Source organism: Castor canadensis, chromosome 14 (genome assembly GCF_047511655.1).
Source record: "Castor canadensis chromosome 14, mCasCan1.hap1v2, whole genome shotgun sequence".
NCBI classification, from domain to species: Eukaryota; Metazoa; Chordata; class Mammalia; order Rodentia; family Castoridae; genus Castor; species Castor canadensis.
The window spans coordinates 22,589,551-22,606,707 of NC_133399.1; the positions used below are offsets into that span (position 1 = coordinate 22,589,551).

Here is a 17,157-nt window from a genome sequence, read left to right on the forward strand (position 1 = left end):
AACGTGGAGTGGAGATGCTATGTGCAGGCTGGAGGTGTGGAGGAGTCAAAGTTTTGCCTCTTCTCGGTGTTTTTTCCTGTAAGGTGTATTTCCAGCATCTCTCCAGGTTTTTACAATATATCAAGTATATCATATTTGAATTCACCCATAACACCATTCTCTTTTATGCCTCCCACCCCCTTTCCTGGAATAGTTTCAACAGTTATCTTTTTTTCTGTTTACATTCATGTGTACACAGTATTTGTCCCATATTCACCTTCCTATACCCTTTCCCCACCTATTCTCCCCTCCCACTGATATTAGCTCCCCCTAGGCAGGACTTGTTCCACTCTCCTGGTCTCTGATTTTGCAAAAGACAAAAAACATGACATTTTTTGCTTGTTTAAGATAGCTACATGTGGAGTTTGCATGTATATATTTATTATAGGCCAATTGGGTTCATCTCTTCCATTTTTCTTCTTTCTACTTTAGTCCCTTTCTTATGGTTGTTTCAACCAGTTTAAAAGTTCTATATTTATTCATGTATCAAGAGTACATTAACCATATTCAAGTTAACTTCCTTCTTTTACCCTTGTCCTCTCATATGTGACCTCTCCTTTCATATGTGACTTCCCTGTTGTATTTTTTATAATATTGATGCATTTGTAATAGTTTTATATTCCACATATGAGAGAAAACATGAGGCTTTTGGCCTCTCAGCCTGGCTAACTTCACTTTAGATGATGTTCTCCAGTTCCATCCATTTACATGCAAACAACAAAATTTCATTCTTCTTTGTGGCCGAATAAAATTCCATTGAATATAAATACCACATTTTCTTGATCCATTCATCAATAGTGGGGCATGATCGCTGTTTCTATAGCTTAGCTATTGTGAATAATGCTGCAGTAAACGTGTGTGCAAGTGCCTTTGTTGTAACCTGACACTCATTCCTTCAGGTATATCTCTAGGAATGGAATTGCTGAATCATATGGCAGTTCTATTTTTTAAGTTTTAGAGGAACCTCCATACTGTTTTCCACAGTGACTGGACTAATTTACTTTCCCCCATCAGTGTATGAAGGTTCATTTTTCTCCTTATCCTCACCAACATTTGTTGTTGTTTGTGTTGTTGATGGTAGCCATCAACAAGCATGAGGTAGAATCTTAATGCAGTTATGATTTGCATTTCCTTTATGGCCAGGGATGTTGAGCATTTCTTACTGTGTGTGTGTTTTAAAAAAAATCTAGACTTCTTCCTTTGAGAAAGCTCTATTCAGTTCTTTTGCCCATTTCTTCATTGGGTCATTGAATTTTTAGGAGTTTAGTTTTTTGAGCTCCCTGCATATTCTGGTTATCTGTCCCTTGTCTGATGTATAGCTGGCAAAGATTTTCTCCCTCTCTGTGAGCAGCCTGTTTACTTTAGAGACCATTTCTTTTGTTGTGCAGAAAATTTTTAATTTCACGTAGTCCCATTTCTCAATCCTTTCTGTTAGTTGCTGAGACATTTGAGTCCTGCTGAAGAACTGCCTTTGCCTATTAAGTCCAGTATATTCACTGATCGTTCCTGCACTAGCTTCAAAGTTTCAGGTCTTATATTAAGGTCCTTAATCCATTTTGAATTAATACTTGTATAGAGTAACAGACATGAATCAAGTTTCAGTTTTCTGCATGCAGATATCCAGTTTTCCCCCAGAAGCATTTGTTAAATGTCTTTTCTCCATCATATATTTTCAGTGCCTTTGTCAAAAATCTGGTGGATGTAGCTGTGTGGATTCACATCTGGGTCTTCTATTCTGTTCCACTGATCTTCAAGTCTATTTTTGTGCCAGTACCATGCTGTTTTTATTGCTATGGCTCTATAGTATAGTGTGAAGTTGGGTATTGTGATACCTTCAGCATTGCTCTTTTTGCTTAGTATTGCCTTGGGTATTTGTTGTCTTTTGGCCTTCCAAATGAACTTTAAGTTTGATTTTTCCATCTCTGTGACAAATGTTGTTCAGTTTTCTTACATTTGTTAAGACTTGCTTTGTGACCTAAAATATGATCTATTTTGGAGAAGGTTCCATTGCTTGCTGAGAAGAATGTATATTGTGCTGTTGCAGGATGTAATACTCTGTAGCTACCTGTCAGGTCTATTAGATCTATGGTGTTATTCAATTCTAGAGTTTCTTTGTTGATTTTTTCATCTGGATGACATATCTATTGGTGGTAGAGGCATATTGAAGTCTCCCATCACCACTGTGTTGGGATCTATCTGTGTTTTTATGTACAGAAGTATATGTTTAATGGATTTGGGTGCACTGACATTGTGTGCATTTAAGTTAATAATTGTTATTTCCTCTTGTTTTATTGATCCTTTTATTACTATGAAATGACCTTCTTTGTCTCTTCTGAATAATTTAGGTTTGAAGTGTACTTTATCTGATAAAAGTATTGCTACTCCTCCTGCCTGTTTTGGGGGGGACAATGTTTGTTTCTGTCTGTAACAGATTCTTGGGTCTTCCTTTTTTGGCAGTGCTGGGGTTTGAACTCCAGTACCACACCTTGAGCCACTCACTAGCCCTTTTTGTGAAGGTTTTTTCAAGATAGGTTCTCACTATTTGCCCAGCGATGGCTTCAAACCATGATCTTTTTGATCTCTGCCTCCTGAGTAGCTAGGATTGCAGGTGTGAGTCACTGATACCCAGCTTGGGTCTTCCTTTTTTAATTCAGTTTGCCAGTTGGTATCTTTTGATGAGGGCTTTGAATCCATTAACACTCAGTGTTAGTACTGTAAGGTATGTGGTGATTCCTGCTATTTAGTTGTTTTTGTTGTGTAAAGGTTTTTGTGTGTGTAACTAATCCTATGCTACTCTCTGATTACTTGCCTGGTCTTTGCTTGAGGTTTAGTAATTCCCATCCTTTTATGCCTATGTTTGTTTTCAACTTCTGTGTATAAGATTTTGTAGTGGTGGTTTAGTGGTCATGTATTATTTCAGCTTCTGTTTATCCTGGAGGATTTTTTTATTCCTTCTTCAATTTTGAATAATAGCTTTACTGGGTAAAGTATCCTAAGGCTGAAATTGTTTTCTTTCAGTGCTCAAAATACAACATTTCATGACCTTCTTGCTTTTATAGTTTCTGTTGAGAAATATATTGCTATTTTGATGGATTTACCATTACATGTTATTTGATTTTTCTCTTTTACAGCCTTCAGTATTCTTTCCTTGTTTTCTGTGCTAATTGTTCTCACTGTAATATGCTATGGAGAAGTTCCGGTTTGGTCATGTCTGTTAGGTGTCATGGAGGCTTCCCTTATCTGAATGTACATCTCTTTCTTGCAATTTGGGAAAATTTCTGCTATTATTTTATTGAATATATTACACATACCTTTGGCTTGGACCTCTTCTCCTTCAATGCCCATGAGTCACAGGTTTGGTCTTTTGATGGAATTGCAGAGTTCCTGCATATTCCGTTAGTGACTCTTGAGTCTTTTGCCCAAGGATTCTTCTGTGTTTTTCATACGTGTCTATTTTGTCTTCAAGCCTTGAAATTCTGTCCTCCACTTGCTCCAGTCTGTAGGAATTGCTTTCAATTGTATTTTTTAGTGGATTTTATGGACTTTTTATTTCCAGGATTCCTGTTTGATTTTTTTTCTTTTTGCTGTGACTTTCCATATCTTTGCTATACTCCTCTTTCATATCTTGTGTTGCCTTCTTTATTTCATACACCTCTTTTTTAAAATAGTCTCCTTTGTTTTATTTTGGAGTTTTTGAAATCATCTTTGCTTCTGTGCCTTCTCAAGGTTTTTTTTTTTCTGTGTTCTCTTGATATTCATTGAGCTGTTTTTGCATGTTTTCTTTAAGCTCCTCCTCAAGCTCATTGAACATTCTTATCATTTTTCTGAGGACAGTAACTGTGGATTCAGCTTCTTCACTTTTCATCCAATCTTCTGTTATGTTAATGTTGGCCTTTTGAGAAGCTGTATTCCCCTGCCTTCTTCTTCTCCCCATGTTTCTACTTTGTGCTTTGCAAATGTGCTGTTGATTAGTTAGTTGAAGGGTTTTAGTCACTTGTTTTCTTTCCTTTGACTTAATTTCTATGCTCTGACTAGATTAGTTGTTAGCTAGGTTGTTGTAATATTTCTGTTCTCTGACCTGAAGGTATAACTAGGCAATAACGAATTCACAAATTTATTGCCAATCCAGTTATTTACATAATATATAAGAAACCCCTTGGTGATATTGTCTATCAACAGTGGGTATGGGGATGATAAGTTATTTGGGTAGAGATGAGTAGTTGGGTACTTGAAAAGATGGCACTAGAAGAGGGGGCAGAGAGGTAGAATGTGGATGAGGGGCAGCAGAGGTGGGAGGTGTGGGTGCTGCAGGGTAATGGGGCCCTGATGTGTGTGAAGGTGTAATTCAGTTATTTAGTGGGAAGATGCTATTGTCAGGGTTTGCATGCAGGGCGATAGGAAGGATAAGGGTAACACATAAAGTTGATATAGTAGACTATTCAGTAAGTGGTAAGTGTGGAGGAGGTAGGGACAGTGGGGGGAAAGAAGGGGGAAGAGAGGAAGGAAAGGAGAAAATGGAAGAGAGAATAGAAGAAAAGAGAAGAAAAAATTGGGGGAGAGAAAGGAAAATGGGGCAAGAGAGAGCAAAGCAAATTGATATTTGGACAGAATGGAAGAGGAAAGTGGGTAACAATAGATTGTAAAAGAGAAAAAAATGAAGAAACTAACAAAAATTAAAAATGAAATAAGTAAAAAAGAAAAAAATCAGTTTGCTGAAAGTTCTGGACTCAGGTGCTTACACATGTGACATGGGTGTTCTTAGTGTCTTTGTCCCTTCTTAAGGTTGGTGTACTGGGCTGTGTGGCAATAGATGTCCCTCCTTGTTGGCCAGTTTTGGGGGGAATTGGCTCAGGGGTTTGGGTCCAAGTTTTCCTTGGTGGGATGGGCCATCTGGTGTGGGTGGTTTCTCCAATGTGGTCCCACCAGGAGCTGATTTGTGAGCAGCCACTAGTCCCTTCTGCCCACAGTGCAAGCCAGAATTGAGCTTTTTGGTTGATCACTTTTCAGTTCACTACCAGTTTCTTCAAGGTGGTTAAATGTGATGTTGTTTTCACCACCACTCAGACAAGGTCAGCTCAGCATTCCTGCCTGCTGCTAGGCAGAATCGAATTGTTCCTTCTCTTTACTTGGCCACCAATTTTATCCAGGGTGGTTTAATCTGCCCACCAGCTGCACTGGACAACATGGCTCCCTCGAGGGCAGGTGATGTGTCACACTCACCTGGCAGGGTTGCAGATTCACTCCAGTGGAATTGGGTCAGCTCCTGCAGGGCACAGATAGGCAGAAGTCTTAAGTTCTGTGTTCATGCAATATGGCAGGTCCAGGACATCTCAGATGCTTGGTCAATTCATTCTGCAGTTCTCTGCATTACGTCTTTGCTTTTCCCAAGTGGGAGAAAGGAAGCAAGAGAGAGAGAAAAAAAAATGAAAAAACAGCTTTCCAGTGGGTGAACCAGCAGCTGTGCTGGTCCCATGGTAGGACTTTCCAAGCTGGTATGTACAGTAAAAAGCTATTTTAAGTGTTGATGGTTAAGCTTTATGTACACCCTATGTATCAGCAGTAAGTTAGTTGGCAAAAAAAAAAAAAATCAGGGTTACCCAATCCTTGCTACCATGACTGTGAATTATTTTTCTGAAATCACGGCACTCAGGATCTGTGGGTCCCTCAGCTATCTACCATCTTGAGACTTTTCTGGGTTTTGTTTACTAACCCAGACCCCAAGTCTGTGTCTTTAGATTGAGATCGAGACCATCAATATTCAGAGTCATTATGAAAGGTATGTAGTAATGCTTGCCATTTTGTTGTTTTTGGTGTGTTTTATTCTTCTCCCTTCCTCATTCATTCATCCATTGGTCTGGTGAGGTTATTTTTCTCATATTTTCATGGTTGTGTTTATCTTACTGTTCTGTATGTAGGTTTTCTTTTAGTATCTTCTATAATGTTGGTTTAGTGTTTCTGAATTGCTTTAGTTTTTGTTTATCATGGATTATATTTATTTCTCTTTCAATTTAGGAAGGTTAGGTTTGCTTTATAAAGTAATCTACACTGGCAGTTATTTTCTTTTTGTTGGGGTGGGAGCAGTCCTGGGATTTGAACTCAGGATTTTATCTTGTTTCTCTTACCTAGGAAGAAAAACTGCTGTGCTTCCATACCTGTGTGCAAAACTGGTCTCTCAGTCTCTCTAGAGAAAGGGAAACAAGATAAAACATTCCTAAAGGCAGACACCTAAAGGGATGAAATATAGACCCTTAAAAGGAGAGTAACAGAGCAAACTTTCCCAAGACAAACAAAAAAGGGGTCTTACTAGAATAATGAGCTGTAGTCATAAAGTGTAGGTGATAAGCCTCAAGGACAGGATGGACTAACCATACCCTCTTGGAATATCCAGTCTGATAAGGATGAGGGGCAATTAGATGTTGGGCTTGACCTGAAGTTAATTAGATAGCCAATTATAGCCACAGTGTCAAAAGTAGAATGGGGAGGGGTGCCTAAATTGGCCTCTATATAAGCTCTTGAATGTCAGTCATCCTTTGGCTTAGCTCTTTCACTAAGTACCACTTGTTAGGGTGCTTTGCTATCCTTTCAATAAATTTTGTGCTTGCTTTACTCTTAACTCCTGGTCTGGTGTGAACTTCCTTTAACTGTTAACTGCTTGTGAGGTGCCTTCAATCACTGACTGTGCCAGAATACAAACCCAGGGAACAACAATCCAGTCCTGTATCAAAGAAAGGAAAGAAAGGAAAGAGTGGAAGAGATCGAGCAACAAAAAAAGAGGGAGAGGCATCAGGGGAGGGGGGTGGAAGGCTTTAGCCTCTACTCAGAGTCTGGAAGTGAACCCGAAAAAGCTGCCACTTGTCCATTGCTTCCCAGGTTGCAAGAGTACAGAGCTGAGAGCTGAGCCTATAAGCCCTGTGCAAGGTATTGGCACCATCTGTTAGACTAAAAGAGGCACAGAACAGATAGGTGGGAGATGGCTCAAATGCCAGCACAGGGCTTATTTGAGAAGAAACCCTTCAGAGGGGAGTATCTAGCCAAGGCCAGAATCCCACTGCCACTTACAGACTTGGAGTAGTTATAGGGAAGGATCTGGAGGGGAAGTTTTGCTGGGTTGGAAAAATTTTCTTGCGTTAATGTTTGCTAGGAGAAGCTAGAGGAGATAAGTAGTAATTAGGAAGATTGAGCAGCTCCAGACCCCTGGCGAAGTGAGAATTTGTCATTCCCTTGAGGTTAGGTGTGGTCCTTCCAGTCAGTGATGGGGTGTTTCTAGTAAGCTGCCTGCAAGGGTGGGGGTCTAATCCAAACATGCCTTCCCCTTTTGTTCACCCTAACAGGGACTTCCAAGATAAAGAGAAAGGAATTACCTTGATGCACACCTTCCTTTATTAATTAATTTACTGATTTGTTTATTAGTTTACTTATTCACTTACTGTGCTGGAGTAGAACCGGGGGCCTCATGCTTGCTAGGCAAGTGCTCTAATAAAGAGCTGCATTCAGAGCCCGGAATTTTATTTTGACAATACTATGAGAGAAGATATTCCCAGAATTGTACCAAAATGAAGACACTGTCAGGCAATTTGCTAAATGTCAACCAGTGCTGAGGGGGCTAATGAATTTTATTGGAGAAATGAACTTTTTGGCGGTAGTGGGGTTTGAACTCCGGGCCTCACACTTGCTGGCCACTCCACCAACACTCAGTCTTGTGTTGGGTATTTTTGAGATAGGGTCTCTGGAACAATTTCTTCAGGCTGGCCATGAATCGCGATCCTCCTGATCTCTGCCTCCCGAGCGGCTAGGATTACAGGCCCCAGCCACCGGTGTCTGATAGTTATTTTTATTTAATTAACGCAGCCCTCTTTTTTTTCCCCAAGGAGACAAGCTGCCAGGAGGCTGAGGCAGTAGTATCTCCAATTCTAGGCATTCCAGCAACAGAACAAATGCCGTTTAAATGCAAAGGCACTGGGGCCATGAGAGTCCAGCTCGACTTGTCTTCAAAGTTGCTCACCCAGGAGACCGCCACCAACTGTTGCTCTAGAAACGGGGGCGGGTCAGAAGGAACTGTCAATCAAAGCCGCCGGAAGCAGGAGAGATTTGCGCTGCAGGGCGGGCGGAAGTGCGTCATAATCCTAACCTACTGAGTTCCGCCCTTTCGCTCCTGGTGAGCCCTTAGCGTGGTCCTGCTTGAGGAGCTGTGGTCTACGTCGTGACGTGCATTGATCGTGGGTCCCACGTGGAGGAAACAGGACACCGGAAGACGGGCTTGGTGAGTGCGGTGTGGAGATGGGGATCGGCTGTCGGAAGCGGCCATGGCGGCACCCGGGCGGGTCGCACACGTTAGCCCCGGGGGCTGCGGCCGAGTCCGTCGGCGCCGCTCGGTCGGGCCGCGAGGTGGGGCTGGGCGGGCAGCCGGGATCCCGCCGTCCTGTCCCGGGCCTGCGCGGCGACCTGGGCTCGACCCGGAGCCCTGTGTGGGCGGCTGGGCGCCCGCAGCCCCGCGTCTTTCCGGATCGTGCGGGTCGGCGGGATCGCGGGAGACTTCGCCTCGTGGGAGTCGGGCGGGGGCAGCTGGGAGCCGTGGGGACTCCGGTTGTGTTTCCCTGGTCTTTCAGATGTGCGGGAGGCAGGATGTGGAGGATGGCCCTGTTCCCTCAGCCAAATCTTCTTAAATTTGTTGCTTGAGACGGGGTCGCGCTGTGCAGCCCAGGCTAGCCTTCATCTCACCGTCCTCCTGTCTCAGCCTCCCGAATGCTGGATTACAGGCGTGTACACTATACCAGGCTCCCTCGACCTAGCGTTTACTGTTGCAGGAAATAAAATCCTAAGGTTTCACTCCCATGGGTTGCGGTTCCTCTTTGTAGAATTCCCTAGTAGTCTCTTTCCTCAACACCAGGTAAGTCCTGCCCCTCCAGGGTTTGTCCCCTTGAAAAGCCAATTTTTTTAGTAAATGTAGATAGTGCTTAATCCAATGAGCTTGAAAGACTGTGTTTAAAATTTGTAAGGAGCAAGAAAGATAAAAATTTCTGGAAAATAATGAAGTAACATATCCTGTATACATTCCATTTATTTTTTATTTTATTTTTTTTCCTTTTCTTTTATTATTCATATGTGCATACAAGGCTTGGTTCATTTCTCCCCCCTGCCCCCACCCCCTCCCTTACCACCCACTTCACCCCCTCCCTCTCCCCCTACCCCCTCAATACCCAGCAGAAACTATTTTGCCCTTATTTCTAATTTTGTTGTAGAGAGAGTATAAGCAATAATAGGAAGGAACAAGGGTTTTTGCTGGTTGAGATAAGGATAGCTATACAGGGCATTGACTCACATTGATTTCCTGTGCGTGGGTGTTACCTTCTAGGTTAATTCTTTTTGATCTAACCTTTTCTCTAGTACCTGTTCCCCTTTTCCTATTGGCCTCAGTTGCTTTTAAGGTATCTGCTTTAGTTTCTCTGCGTTAAGGGCAACAAATGCTAGCTAATTTTTTAGGTGTCTTACCTATCCTCACCCCTTCCTTGTGTGCTCTCGCTTTTATCATGTACTCATAGTCCAATCCCCTTGTTGTGTTTACCCTTGATCTAATGTCCACATATGAGGGAGAACATATGATTTTTGGTCTTTTGGGCCAGGCTAACCTCACTCAGAACGATGTTCTCCAATTCCATCCATTTACCAGCGAATGATAACATTTGGTTCTTCTTCATGGCTGCATAAAATTCCATTGTGTATAGATACCACATTTTCTTAATCCATTCGTCAGTGGTGGGGCACCTTGGCTGTTTCCATACTTGGCTATTGTGAATAGTGCTGCAATAAACATGGGTGTGCAGGTGCCTCTGGAGTAACAGTCTTTTGGGTATATCCCCAAGAGTGGTATTACTGGATCAAATGGTAGATCGATGTCTAGCTTTTTAAGTAGCCTCCAAATTTTTTTCCAGAGTGGTTGTACTAGTCTACATTCCCACCAACAGTGTAAGAGGGTTCCTTTTTCCCTGCATCCTCGCCAACACCTGTTGTTGGTGGTGTTGCTGATGATGGCTATTCTAACGGGTGAGGTGGAATCTTAGCGTGCTTTTAATTTGCATTTCCTTTATTGCTAGAGATGGTGAGCATTTTTTCAATACATTCCATTTGTTAAAATTCCTTCCTTAAAAACAAAACAAAAGTGTTTTCCTGACATGTAAAGTGAGTTTGTCAGATCACTTTCTTACTTTCTTGTTTTTCAGGTTGTTTCTTTTCTGTCCCTTTAAAAAGGTTTTTTTTTTTTTAATTGAATCTGGTGCCTTGCATGGGGAACCACTGCTTCTTCCTCCCTTCTCCTTTCCTTCTCTCCCCTACCCTCCCTCTCATGGTTTCTAGGCAGGCACTGTACCACTAAGCCACTCTGTCAACCCTTACAAGATAGGTCTCACGAACTATTTGCCAGGACTGGCTTTGAACCGTGATCCTCCTATCTCTGCCTGCTGAATAGCTAGGATTACAGTGTCAACCACTGGTGTCTGGCCATTTGTTTACTGCAGTAGGGTGCTAGGCAAATGTTGTATTATGGAACCACATCCCCGGCCAAAGAAATGGAATTTGAAGTAATAAAGTATACTTACAAAATCTTAACTCTTAAGCTTGTAATAGTTTCAAATTAGACTCCTTAGTTTGATGTTTACTAAGCTTGTGGTTGTGCTGGGGATGTAGCTGAGTGGTAGAGCTCTTGCTTAGCATGGACAAGACTGATCCCGGTTTCACGAAATCAAATGAGCTGGTGGTCTGGGTAACAGAAATGCCGTAGGGCTGTTTTCTGTGTTGAATACAGAAAGTTGTGTACAGTGGCTCGCATGTTAGAGTTGATTATCAGTAGATGGCATGTGAGAGCCTCTCACTGTTCCCTTGGCCCTCCTCAAGAACTAGGAGTCAGCTCAGATTCCAAGTGTCCCTAGTAACTGACACGTAGTCATGTGACCTGCTTGCCACTTTCCACATACACTCAACCCCATGACCCTTCCTTTTGGATGTGAGTAATACGCATCAGTAGTTTTCTGGCCATAAGGACAGCAGCAGTGTTAGTTCCTCTTTGAGATTTAGTTCCTGTTCCCACACAGGACAGAAATTTCTCTTGTGCTTCCTGGGCCATCTTCAGAAGTACAGTTTTGCTCATCTTTTCACTTTGAGGCATTTCTCCAACCAGCAGAGGATGATTGCCGGGATTTAAGGAAAGAAGCCTTCTGCATAACAGACGTGCCAGCAAGAAGTGTGGGTGTAGACACTGTAGCAGGTTCTACAGAAGTCTTACCTGGAGGAGGCTGATCTGGAAGGACAGACAAACTCTGTGCCCTGGCCCCGCACTCTGGTATGCAAGTCTTCCATTTGGGTGATTCTGAGTTTTATTCTTTGTTGTGTTTGTTGTAAATTGATAATACTAAGCCCTCCTCAGAGTTCTGAGTAAAATTCTATGGAACCATTGTTCTTGAAGGGTATATGGGAACCCCAAATATGTAGTTTACTGGACATTTAGGTAGATAGCCTCGATTCTGCATTTGATTCATACCTGAAGACTTGTGGAACTGAGTGCTTCACCTGTCCAGTGTGGTGCTAACTCCACCTTCAATATAAGCATCCTTGGAATCATCAATGGCTGATAACTGAGCCTTGGGCAGTTGTTAGAGTTGTAATATCATGATAACTGCCTCCTTGACTTTTTTCCAAATTCCCAGTAGATTAACTTATTTTGGTGTGTGTGTGTATGCTGTACTGGGTTTGAACTCAGTTCTATTGCTTGAGTTTCACCTTCAACCCTTTTGGCTCTGGTTATTTTGCAATAGGGTGTCAGTTTTGGGCCACAACCTCCTGGACCATGATCCCTGAGTTTTATGTTTCTGCCCATTCCTGGGATGGCACGTACAAGGCACTGTGACCAGGGTTTTTCCTTTGAGATGGGGTCTCCTAAGTTTTTTGCTTAGTCTGCCTTTGAACCTCGATTCTGCTGATCTCGACCTCTTGTGAATCCTAGGTAACAGGTGTATACCACCCTTCTGAGCTGTTGGTTGAGATGAGGCCTTGTGAACTATTTTCCCAGGCTGGCTTTGAACTGTAATGCTTGTGATCTCAACAAGATCCTCATAGCTAGTACTATAGGCGTGAACCACCAGCACTTCCTACTCATGATATTCTTATTGTTCATAACACTGTCAGCATGCCTTCTTTCTCACTAAGCAGTGTTCTTTTACATTCGCTTCTTTTTATATTCATTTATTATGTCATTACCCAGTGCAGTGGCATTTGATGGCTGGTCAGAATTAATTTCCTTTTGAAATTGGAGGAGGATTTCACAAATGTCTTTTGTAGAACATCACTGTAGATATTTTATAATCTTGGGCAAGTTCAACATTAAATGATTGGACCTCTGTGAGCTCTCTCAGGAAATGTAAGGCTTAGCCAGTTTCCTGGTGTCCTGGGATAGTCCGCTTTGGGTCAGCCAGAAAGAGCTCTTCTGCCACTGCATCTTCTTGCTATGTGTGTCTTTATGCTGCACATTGGTGTATTGCAGTCCTGATTCTTAGGATCACAGAGATTTTGTGGGGTCTGAGTTGTTTTGTTATCTCCCACATGCCTCCACTCTGTCTTCTCAGTTATTTCCTTGAGGCATATCATGGGATATCGAAAGGACAACCTGAATGTGTGATAAATATTAATGCTTTTGCAGAAGAATGTATTCATTCAGAGAGCTGCATCTGATTTCACCTAATTGTTTACTGTCCGTTAAGACTGGTGAAAGTGCCTGCTTTCAGGCCTCTCATTTGGGTGATGAAAATATAATGTACTTCCTCCTCTTCTTTTGAAATTTTGTGACGATGGTTCTGGGGTTTGAACTATGGACTTTGGGCTTGCTACTTGAGGGACCCACTACTTGAGGCACACCCCCAGCCCTTCTTGCTTTTGGTTATTTTTTATATAGGGTCTTGAGGATTGGCCTTGAACTGAGATCCTACTACCTATGCCTCCTGTGTAGCTGGTACCAAAGTTGTTCACCATCATTCCTGCTTTGTTTGTTGAGATGTGGGTTTCATAGTAAGAATATTCAAATTAGTTCTGTATTTTCTTATTGCTGTAATTTAGGAGGAAGTGATTATGAACACGAAATTAGAATTGTGATTAGCACATTCATTTATTTCGGAAAAATGTTGGGAGACTACAGAATCGTGTGACTTTTTCATGAATTGAGTATGGACCCAGGTGTATCTGTCTCACCCTTTTTCCATAAAGGTGTCTGGGATGTTTGAGCACTCAGTGACTTTTGAGGATGTGACTGTGACCTTCACACCGGAGGAGTGGGCTTTGCTGGATCCTTCCCAGAAGGCACTCTATAGAGATGTGATGTGGGAGATCTTTAACAGCCTGGCTTCAGTAGGTAATGATGAGGACATCCTTCACTTAGTCAAGGGGAAAAGAATGACCTATTTTCTTTCTTTCACATTTACTTATTCACTTTTTAGGATTATTTTTGTGATAACTTGGGTTTGAAAGTCAAAGGTTTGAGCTTGAAAGGCAGATGCCCTACTGCTTGAGCCACATACCCAGCTCAACTTTTATTTTTATGTGGTGTGGTTAAACTCAGGTTCCTGAGCAGGCTTATCAGTCTGAGTATGAGTGAACTGTATTCCAGCTTCCTGTTTGAAAATTTATTTTCCCTTTTTGTGGTCATACTTGAGTTTGAGCCCAGCCCTTCAGGCAAGCTGGACAAGTGGTATACCACTGATGCACACCACCAGCCCAGTGAATGTGGGCTTCTTGCCTATTAGCACTTTCCTGTTGACAACATATAAAGAGAATACTTTGGTGAATAAACCATGGATGTTCCAGGCTCATAATGAAATAGGAATAATTTTTGTATAAATTCTCACAATTTATGATTATTCTGTCCATTTTAGGAGAAAAGTGGGAAGGTAAGAAGTTTGAAGATTGGTACAAAGATTCTGGGAGATACTTAAGGTAATTTTACTCAATGAAAAAGTTAATGTTCTGGCAGGAAACCTTAATAATTTATGACATATGGGCATGTTTTTTTTGGCAACACTGGGATTTGAACTGAGGGCCTCACTCTTGCTAGGCAGTTCACCCACCACTTGAGCCTCTCTACTGCTTCCAGTGGTCCACTTTTAGAACAGTATTAGTAGCCCTGCAGTAGAAGGCCTCAGAAAATTGGCTTAAGAATTGGAATTGCTCTTCTCCAAGGAAATTTTTACTAAAAGGCAAAAGGTTCATACGATCTGAAGAGTAACCAGACTTACATTAGGTGTTTGGTTTTTGAGACAGGGGTCTCCTTTTGTTATAGAGGTTGGCCTGCAAATCTTAATCGCAGGTAATCCTGTCTCATACCCTATAATAGCTTTGTCTACAGGCACCTGCTTCTGCATCTGGCTGTGGTGAAGTTGTATAAATAAAGAAGTACAGTGTCTTAGACCTGGTTCCAATTCATTGAACATTTTTCACCTGCACAAAATGGGAAATGATATTAAGAAAACATGCATGAATTACATTTTCTTTCACCAATGAATTTGTGTCATTTAGCTATGTAACATGATGTAGGATTTATGTAGACATCAAAGTATTTACTCTAGCCAGGCAATTTAACGTGTCCATTTGTTCACAGGTACCTGCTTGGTTGTGTGTATTAATCTAAAGGAATCCCAAATAGAGTACAGTCTTAGCACCTTTGGTTTTGATGTTGTACACTAATTTGTTCGTCGTGTTTATCCTAAATGTCTATCCTACATTTCTCCATTTTCTCCCTCCCCAAACCTTAGAACTGTTAAGCATTGTTTCATTTAATTTCATATGTCAGTGAAATCCTATAAAACTTGTATCTGTGTATAGGGTCTTTCAGTTAGCATGATATCCTTCAGTTTCATCAATGTTGTGACAAGTGACAGGATCTTCTTTATCCTTTTTTTTTGAGGTAGGGTCTTGTATTTTAGTTCATGCTGACCTGGTAGTTGCGATTTTACTGCCTCAGCCTTCAGAGTGCTGGGATTCCAGGATTCCAAGTAGGCACCACCACACATGGCCAAGGATCTCCTGTTTTAAGGATGAATAATACTCCATTTTGTGTGTTTGTGTGTTTGTGTGTTTGTGTGTGTGTGTGTGTGTGTGTGTGTGTGTGTGTGTGTGTGTGAGAGAGAGAGAGAGAGAGAGAGAGAGAGAGAGAGAGAGAGAGAGAGAGAGAGAGAGGGAGAGATAGAGAGAAACATTTCTCTCCATTCATCCATCAATGATGCTCAGGTTGTTTCCTTATCTTGGCTGTTGTGAATACTGCTGCAATGATTGTGGAAGTGCTGATGTCTTCGTGAGGTGATTCATTTACCTTTGGCTATATAGCCAGTAAGAGAATTGCTATGTTCTGTGGCAGTTGTAATTTGTTTGATTAAGGATTAAACAATCTGCCTTTCCATCAACAATGCATAAGTGTTTCGTTTTTGCTACACACTCCCATCATTCTTCACCTTTTGGCTTTTTAAGAATCGTCACTGTAAGGGTATGAGGTGGTGTTTCATAGACTGTTTGATGGGCATTTCCTTGATGATTACTGATGTTGAGCACTTTCATACGTATTTGTCTACTTTGGGGATAAGTCTTTTTTAGATACTTTGTTGAGTTTTCAGTTAGGTTCTTTGAGTTGTATGGATTCTTTTTGTTTTTGGCAGTACTGGGGTTTGAACTCAGATCATGCTTGCTTAGGCAAGCTCTCTACCACTTGAGCCACTCTACCAGGCCTCTGTTGTGTTGTGTTGTGTTGGGTATTATCAAGATAGGATCTCACCAACTGTTTGCCAGGGCTGGCTCCTGATCTCTGCCTCCTGAGTAACCAGGATTACAGGTTTGAGCCACTGGTGAGTGCTCATCTTAGTTGTATGGATTCTTGATAATTTTTTTTGTTTGTTTGTTTTGCTTTTTGTTTGTAGGATGGAGTTTGAAGTAAAAGATTCTGTGTTTCAAAGCAGCCACTCTTATCGCTTGAGCCACACTTCCAGTCCCATTTTGCTGTGGTTATTTTGGAGTTGGGGACTCAGGAACTAAGTTCTGCTGATCTCAGCCTCCCAAGTAGCTAGGTTTTGTAAGAGTGAGACAGTGTTGCATGGTGGTTCCTATACATATTGAATAGTAACCTGTTTTATTCCAGTATGATTTGTCCTATAAAGATTAAGGTATTGATTGTCTTTTTTTGTGTGTGTTTTTGTGGCATTATTGGGATTGAACTCAGGACCGCTTGTTGGTAGGACAGTCCTCTCCCACTTGAACCACACCACAAGTCCTTTTGCTTTTACTTTGTTTTTCAGATAGGGTCTCAGGCTTTTGCCAAGGCTGGCCTCTGACCACACTGCTCCTACCTCTGCTTCCCAAAGAGCTGGGCTTACACCATCATGCCCAGCTTGTTTTTGTGATAAGGTCTTGCTAACTTATGACCTGACTGCCCTCAAAATACATTTCTTCTATTTTTCCTTCTTGGTTAGCTGGAATTAGGGTCATGAGTCACCATGCCTAGTTTTGATGGGGTTTTTCCTATACTGGCTAGGCTGATCTCATACACCTGGGGTCAAGTGATCCTCCCACCTAGGTGAGGTTAGTTGTGAACATGCATTCATGTATTTGACTCTTTCTGTATATGAAGCCATCCTTGCATGCCCAAAATAAATCCCACTTGTTCATAATATGTAATGTATTCCATATATTGTTGGATTTGGCATGGTAATTTGTTACTGAGCATTTTTCTTACCTGAAATCTGAGCAGTCTGGTTTGCACCGGTGCTCCTCACAGACACAGGCCAGTATTTTTCTTATGTTGTCATGACTTGAGTGGCTTAGGTACTGTTGGGGTGTTGGCCGCATGAAATGTTCTTGAAATTACTCCTTCTGCCTCTATTTCTGGGAAGAGTTTAAGAAGTATTAGTATGAATTCTTTTTGAATGTTCGGTAATCAGTCTATAAGTCCTCTAGAGGTTCCAGAGCTTGCTAGACCTTTGCTCTACCACTTGAGCCCCAACTATAACCCTTTTCGCTTTGGTTATTTTTGGCATAGAGCTTGGATTTGTTTTGCCCAGATTGGTGAGGTGACAGGTTTACAGCACAATGTCCAGCTTT

General features: G+C 41.7%; 1 protein-coding gene and 1 non-coding gene across 10 annotated transcripts in view; one reads left to right on the forward strand and one right to left on the reverse strand.

Annotated features, from left to right (window-relative positions):
• The window catches only part of LOC141416728 (uncharacterized), a 30,505-nt gene that overhangs the window by 10,361 nt on the left and 2,987 nt on the right, over positions 1 to 17,157 (forward strand). For 2 of the 9 annotated variants that reach the window (XM_074054013.1, XM_074054021.1), the window contains exons 4-7: positions 7,908 to 8,299; positions 11,194 to 11,371; positions 13,285 to 13,429; positions 13,950 to 14,010. In XM_074054013.1, the coding sequence (XP_073910114.1) occupies positions 13,294 to 13,429; positions 13,950 to 14,010 (197 nt within the window). In that variant the 5' untranslated portion in view covers positions 7,908 to 8,299; positions 11,194 to 11,371; positions 13,285 to 13,293. Of the gene's footprint in view, positions 1 to 7,907; positions 8,425 to 9,321; positions 11,372 to 13,284; positions 13,430 to 13,949; positions 14,011 to 17,157 lie in introns of those variants that run through there. The other 7 variants (XM_074054014.1, XM_074054017.1, XM_074054016.1 and 4 more) reach the window with 7 other exon arrangements.
• On the reverse strand, positions 14,194 to 14,308 carry LOC141416987 (U5 spliceosomal RNA). Its single transcript, XR_012441622.1, has one exon. It is a non-coding gene; the product is annotated as a U5 spliceosomal RNA (small nuclear RNA).